This window comes from Rhincodon typus, chromosome 22 (assembly GCF_021869965.1).
Source record: "Rhincodon typus isolate 14 chromosome 22, sRhiTyp1.1, whole genome shotgun sequence".
Classification (NCBI taxonomy): Eukaryota; Metazoa; Chordata; class Chondrichthyes; order Orectolobiformes; family Rhincodontidae; genus Rhincodon; species Rhincodon typus.
In genome coordinates, this window is record NC_063353.1 from 45,621,739 (window position 1) to 45,629,314 (window position 7,576).

General features: G+C 37.1%; 1 protein-coding gene across 2 annotated transcripts in view; it reads left to right on the forward strand.

The window, feature by feature from the left end:
* LOC109929694 (SEC61 translocon subunit alpha 2) overlaps nucleotides 1-7,130 on the forward strand; it is an 18,008-nt gene extending 10,878 nt beyond the window's left edge. For both annotated transcript variants that reach the window (XM_048610092.1, XM_020529252.2), the window contains exons 7-12: nucleotides 739-892; nucleotides 1,057-1,217; nucleotides 2,423-2,620; nucleotides 3,444-3,635; nucleotides 4,490-4,566; nucleotides 5,651-7,130. In XM_048610092.1, the coding sequence (XP_048466049.1) occupies nucleotides 739-892; nucleotides 1,057-1,217; nucleotides 2,423-2,620; nucleotides 3,444-3,635; nucleotides 4,490-4,566; nucleotides 5,651-5,837 (969 nt within the window). In that variant the 3' untranslated portion in view covers nucleotides 5,838-7,130. The remainder of the gene's footprint in view (nucleotides 1-738; nucleotides 893-1,056; nucleotides 1,218-2,422; nucleotides 2,621-3,443; nucleotides 3,636-4,489; nucleotides 4,567-5,650) is intronic.
* The last annotated feature ends 446 nt before the right edge of the window (nucleotides 7,131-7,576 follow it).

Consider the following 7,576-nt stretch of genomic DNA (forward strand, 5'->3'; position numbering starts at 1 on the left):
CATTCCTCAGACGACATGTCCATCCTGGGCCTCCTGCAGTGCCACAACGATGCCACCCGAAGGTTGCAGGAACAGCAACTCATATTCCGCTTGGGAACCCTGCACCCCAATGGTATCGATGTGGATTTCACAAGCTTCAAAATCTCCCCTCCCTCTACCGCATCCCAAAACCAGTCCAGCTTGTCCCCGTTCCCCTCCCCCTTCCCCTCCCCCTTTTCTGATGAAGGGTCTAGGCCCGAAATGTCAGCCTTTCTGCTCCTATGATGCTCTTTGGCCTGCTGTGTTCATCCAGCCCTGCACCTTGTTGTCTCGGATTCTCCAGCATCTGCAGTTCCTACTACCTCTGACTTGTAAAACAATGCAGTTTTTCAGATTTTGTTTTATCTCGTTGTAAGGCCACTTTTATCTTGTTCTCACCTGTATAAATATTCCAGAACTTTCTTTAGCAATGTAACGGGATTGGTGGTGACCACTTAGTACTGGCTTAGTGAATGAATAGTCCAGATCATATTTTTCTCTCTCATTGCTCTTAGTTTTTGTTCCATCTTGAACTTTGTAAAGATTAGTTTCTGGTTATTAAATGTTAATTTACAGAAGGATATTTCCCTGGAAAGGAGATCATTCAGATGTAACAACTGGATAGATCAATGATCCTCCAGCCAAAATACTTTAACTGTTAACCTATTAACTAGGTGTCAAGGTATTTTGTAATTTTTCTTTAATGTATATATCTTTCAGCTGTTTGTTGCTGGGTTGATAGTCCTGTTGCTGGATGAGCTGCTGCAGAAGGGTTATGGTCTGGGATCTGGTATTTCCCTCTTCATTGCCACAAATATCTGCGAAACCATTGTCTGGAAAGCTTTTAGCCCGACCACCATCAATACTGGCAGGGGTAAGATGTGGCCTTGTACTTTACTGGTGAGCCCTATGTTAGAATATCTGATTTGTTATTTTTAAATTAATGTAGCTATCAATAGCTGAAGCCCTACAAAATGAGTTCCAGCACTCTTGCAACTCAAAACTCGTGACTCAAATCATCATTATGGCTTTGTCCAGGCACTGAATTTGAGGGTGCAGTGATCGCACTCTTCCATCTGCTGGCGACTCGACAAGACAAGGTTCGAGCTTTGCGGGAAGCTTTCTACCGACAGAATCTGCCCAATCTTATGAACCTCATTGCCACTATATTTGTGTTTGCTGTTGTTATCTACTTCCAGGTAAGGTTATGTCAGGAAGAAGGAGATGTTCTTTTTAAAATCCAACATTATAAAGTTCAAAAGAAGCCAAATGCATCTTGCCTGATTCAGATTAGGCTAAGCATTTGCTCAAATAAAAGTGTAACCCTGCAATGAAATCATCTTTGCAATGTCAAAAGTGTAATGCTGTTAGTGAATTTCAATGATTTATCCAGCTCTGCTCAGACTGTAAGTTGTGGTTTGGATTTTATAATTTCTCAATTGTGTTTACAAAGATTATCTAAACCATCCTGTGGATTATTGTCCAAATCTTTTAATTTTGCACCTCCCAGGTGGGGAGAATGACAAGGACTACAAGTGGGGACCTCAGCAAAGTCTCTATGAATTAGCCAGGTCCATTCTGATACACACAATTTAACTTAAACATTCATCCTGAGTTGTTGATGAGCAGCACTTTTGTGGATGAGTGACACGTTTATATTGCCTTTACCCCATGAGCAAGGTGGTGGAACAGGAAATCAAATAATTTTTTCGTAAAGTTTCTGTATTGGTCTCATGGTACGAACACTGCAATCAAAAGCTAATTGGGAATGTTCTATCCATGTTGTATTTAATGCTTAAGCACATACAAAATAGGAGCAGGACTGAGCCATTTGGCCTTTAAAATCTCCTCTAGCATTCAGCCAGATCATAGGTGATATTCCTCCAATATATACCCGTGCTATCCTCATATCCCTTGTATCTTTTAATATCCAGAAATTTATTGATATGTCTTGTGTATACTCGGTCATTGAGCTCCCACAGCCCAGATTTATTTATAAATACCAGAAAAACATGTTTCATAAGAAATGTTGATAAGAATAATGTCTCTTGATATGGTGATGATTTTAGTTATATGCACTTGGGTTAGTATTGAACAGCTTGTGACCTGCATGTTTTACTGGAAGTTATGTATTTTCAATGTTAAACCCATGCCTTTTGTTTTACACCTCATTGGTTTATTTTTATTTGTTACTATCTTTGCAATCTTTTCTCCAGGAGCATGATTGGCTGCCTATGTTCCTGGCAGTGTGCTTTTTTTGTGAGTAAGCAATCATTTGTTTGGTATAGAAGGTCATATTGATTGTGATAGATGTGAAGTATGTGTCCTAAATGATAGAGGGGTGTTGAGACATTTTTTATTTATTCAAATAGCGGTAAACAGCAGTAAATGTTTTATTTTACAGGGATTCCGCGTGGATCTGCCCATCAAGTCTGCTCGTTATCGTGGACAGTACAGCAGCTATCCAATTAAGCTGTTCTATACATCTAACATCCCCATCATACTTCAGTCTGCTCTTGTATCCAACTTGTACGTTATCTCGCAGATGCTATCTGTTCGATTCAGTGGCAACTTCTTAGTCAATCTGCTGGGCCAGTGGGCTGTAAGTATAAATCTGCACGTGTTTATTTTGCATGTTGCTGTGAAGTACAGGTGTGTTCATTGCTAGTGCAGCTACTTCTTAAAAATAAATTGATACATTTATTTTGAAAAGGGTATACTTAAAATAATTGGTCCTTTAAAGAAAACAATTACCCCCACACCCAAACACTTTACTTAAAAATGCTGTTCTTGTTACAAGATTAGTTTAACGTTATTGGTAGGATCACAAACAAAGCAAATTTGTATTTCTGTGAGACTTTTAACAGCCTCAGGGTATCAAAGTGCACTACTGCTTTAATCATTAGAAGTATCCTGAGTTAACGTTTTAACAAGATGATTCGTGGTCACTGTTTTGTAATCAGTGTGATTTAGTGATTTTTGTTTTCGCTCAAGTGTTTCCATTAACTCTGAAAATTCTGCTGCCGGATGGAAGTAACCAATCTCAATGCTGTACTTAATAAAAACTGAAAAATGTTGTCAGTGCTGTACTTACTAGTTACCCTAGCAATGACTGAATATTCAAAATAGCTTTTTGCCATCTCCACCCCACTTAAGTTGTAATTACTTAAAATTATGGATATCCCCCAGCTCCATCCCTTCTAGCTAACTTCAGCATTGGCTTACTTTTTTGGTATATTTTAACACTTGTACAACAATTCTTTTAACACTTGCTAGCCTCCTGTTTGTTGTCACATTAATTTACAAAAGTTAAACTTGTTGATTTTTTTTTAAAATAAAGATTATAAAGATTGTTTTCCTACCTGATTTGTGTTATGTGTCGTTGTAGTTTTAAAGCTCTTCACTTATTTGCTGGTCACTTCTAGGATGTAAGTGGAGGTGGGCCAGCTCGTTCATACCCTGTTGGTGGGCTCTGCTATTATCTGTCACCTCCAGAGTCTATTAGTGCTGTGTTTGATGATCCCATCCATGTCACTGTTTACATCATCTTCATGCTCGGATCATGTGCTTTCTTCTCCAAAACCTGGATCGATGTTTCTGGTTCTTCCGCTAAGGATGTAAGTAGTGTTAAGTCACAATTTGCCTGGCTTAGTTGGTTATGCTATGGGTCGGAAGGTTATGGGAATGAGCCTATTGTGGATCTTGATCACAGAATACAGGACAGCGCTCTGTACATTTTTGAGGGAGTGCTGCATTACCTGAACTGCATCCTTTGTACAAGATGCTAGGGAGAAGACTATCTGCTTGCTCAAATGCACATTCACAATTTGTAATGGAAAGGAATGCAATTCCGGAGAGAAGTGATTAAACAGGCTGCTTGCTTCCAAATAGATTCATATTGAAGTTAACAACTAAAATTGTATTGTTATTCCTCAATATTCCCAGTAGACTGTGTCAAGATCCTTCACATATTGAGTGCTCGTTTGAAATTGTTCACGTTCACTTTCACTTCCACAAGCCTTTGTCAGGACCTGGTAAATTTAGTGTTAGCTTTGAGTTATTTTAAGTGACTTTTAGCAAACGTAACAGAGTTGTACAGTACTAAATCTTAGACTTTGAAATAATGCAGAAATATTGAGTGTATTTTGTTGCTCTTGCTCTCTCTCGCTCCAGTTTGAATTATGTACACTGTCAGAAAGATGCTAGATAATTTCCTTCTACGCTAGTGAAGATGGTGGCTTGTGTCTCTGAAACAGCATAGTGAAGCCAGGATTGGGGTAAGAAGTTGGAAAGGTTAGAAGAGAACACCAGGCCTTATCTCCAAAGGAAATAGCTAGAGGACACTAACTCTGCCTGCTCTGAATTATCTCACCAAGTGTGAAAGCTGATGTTTCTAGCAATATGGTAAAAGGGGACCAAAACCCATTTTCAGAGAATGCTAATTATTTATTACAGTATTTTTTTTTATCAGGTTGCTAAACAGCTTAAAGAGCAGCAGATGGTAATGAGAGGCCACAGAGAAACCTCAATGGTCCATGAACTCAATAGGTCAGTGTTAACTTTTTGGATTGTGTTGCATCATTGTATATTCAAAATACTGTAGCCGTGATGGAAACCTTCTTAATTTGTGATGATTGTTAAATGGTGGAAGCTGAAATTTAAACTCTCGGGTTTAATGTCCTTTTACAATGAGGTAGACCCTACTGAACCTAAATCCATTTTTAACAGTGATTCCTATGTTGCAGTTTTCAGGAATGCAAAACTTTAAATGAGGACTTGCTGTATTTCAGATGTAATCCTATTACCCAGCACCAAAGAAGTGCGGCTTTTTAAGAAAATATATTGTGTAGAGCTCTGAGGACATGGAGGAAAATAAGGCCAGAAATATTTATTAGGAAAACTAATTGGATGACAATCCCCTTGTATTTTACATCGTAATAGTTGCACCCAAACATTAACATTTCTCTTAATGCTGTTTTGTTTTGGGAAGTCTAATTCTGCATACCAAAAATAATTGTTAATGAGTTTTATTCATGGTGTTAGACAAAATAATTCAATTCCTTGATAGACCATTGTCTATTTATTGTATTTATTCAATTTGAGATCAGAATTCTTTGAGAATGAAAGAAATGATTTTTTTTGTGAGCTATTCTAAGCTACACAAAATCAGTATTTGAGACAGCATCTGTGGAAGGAGAAACAGCATTAATGTTTCAGGTTTGCAACTGTTCATCCAAACCATCAAATTTGACTCTTTTGTCTCTCTCCACAGAAACTACCTTACCTCAGTATTTCCAGCATTTTCAGTTTTTAATTTCAGAAACCCAACCTCCTGCTCTATTTTGATTCTTTCAAAGCAGAATGGTTTACTTCTGATTTAAAATGTTGTTTAGATATATTGTAATTAAACAGTTACACTTATATGGTGATGTTCACAACTTCAAGACACCCTAAAGTGCTTTACAGCTAACAAAATACTTCTGAAGTGTGGTCTTTTTAATTTTAAATATATTAATAATTCCATATGTACCAGTGAATCATTTAATTCTTGATTATCGGGCAAGATCTTGTCTTAAAACGTACAGCTGCTGTTGTGTTCAAGTTTTTAATGAGTGTTCTAATCTCCCCCAAGGTATATTCCTACTGCAGCTGCTTTTGGTGGGCTTTGTATCGGAGCACTTTCAGTCCTAGCGGATTTTCTAGGAGCCATTGGATCTGGAACAGGAATCCTGCTTGCTGTTACTATTATCTATCAATACTTTGAAATCTTTGTGAAAGAACAAGCTGAAGTTGGAGGCATGGGTGCATTATTCTTTTAAATTGCCAAACCTTGAAGAATTTATTTATTTATGGAAAAGGGAGTTTTTTCATGTTATACACCTGTCTTCTGTCTGAAGTTTTGTTTTTGCTTATCCACTTAAAAACTCTTTTCTCCCCACCTGTCTTTGTACAGCATACTCAGTTAGCATCATCAGTGCTAAGAAGCAGTGTTTTCTGATGCAGTATTACTGTCACAATATCTGCAGTAGATGTATTCAGTAAGCATGCTTGTTCCACTTTTTTTTGTCTTCTCACAAACAGAAGAAACTTGGGTGAGTTAAATTATGATTTTCAAGCTGCTGTATGAAATAACTTTGCTTTAAATGCGAAAGTGACTCTTCATTTTAGCTCATCATAATTTTTAAAATTCGATGTTACAATCCAGTGTTTTCTTTTCCTAATGTATACTTGGAGCAGCAAAAATGCCTCATGGCTTGTCTCGATTACAGGCTGATACTATTTATCCTGTATCTGCCAACCAATCTGTGCCAAATGTATTCATGTAAATTATTCATAGAGACAGTAGTCCATATGATTGTGGGTTTGTATGAAGATGTACACTACAGTTCATTATTTATTATGTACTGATAGAGATGAAAAGTTAACATTATTAAATAATAAATGTATTGATGTCTGAACAGGCAGAATGTACATTAAAAGTGTACTCTATGGGATATTGAGACCGTTATGGTAATCTCGTAAGTTGAAGCTTTTAATGATTTTAGCAAAGTTAGGGATGACACAATAGTTTGTTAGAAAAAATTTATTCAATCTGTTTCTGTGCTATACTATTTCTCAGTCATGACTTCAAATTTGAGCATTCATAAATCTTGCAATAGAATTATCAAACTTGCTTGCATTCTGCTTCCTATATTTGGTTGGGTCACAGTTCCAAGTGTCGATTTTATTTATTGCACATTTTTTACTTGAACTTCTCCAGTGAATGCTAGGTTTCCAACCACATAAGGTATTACATCCCAGGCTGATCTTCAGCACACTCTAACTTTGATTGCCTGAGGAATGTCTAAAAGGTAGCTGGATCCCCATCTCAAAATCTGTCCTATCACTGATTCACTTGAGGCTGTTTAGAACAGTTAACTAAGCACAACTTTAATGGACCTTAGATATTCTGATCTGTATAGTGCATAATCAGAGACTGGCATCCTTTATAGAAAATAGACTTAAGGAAGACCTAAAGTAATACTAAAATAAATCATATTTATGACACGTTTGCTGCCACAGTCTTGGACATTAGTTTGATTAAGCATGTGTTTAGTGAAAATGTAATTGGAGGTCTACAAAACCTCAACTCTTGATTTTGCACTTGTGGGAATCCCTAATGCTTTGATTTACCCTTTTGCAAGGTTATTTGCAAATCATGCAGCCTAACAAAAGGGTACATTTTTTTATGATCACATATAACATTCCTGTTTTCCTGTCTGAACAAAATCATTGCTAATAATCCCTGATCAGCAGTTATTTAATCTGCTATCACATTGAAACTGAAGAAATCATAAGACCTTAAATTGAACGTGTGGGAGATTCTTCAGTGAGATAACAGATCGCATCATTCAGCAGCAAAAAGATGCCGATAGTTAGATTGATCAGTAATGTTCTTTCAATTGACTGTACACACGTTGGTCTGGGGTGGTAAGGAATGACATAAACCATTACACGCTCTAAATTCTGTACTTTGGTTGAAGACGAGCCTTTCAGTGTCAAGATGGTGTGTCACATA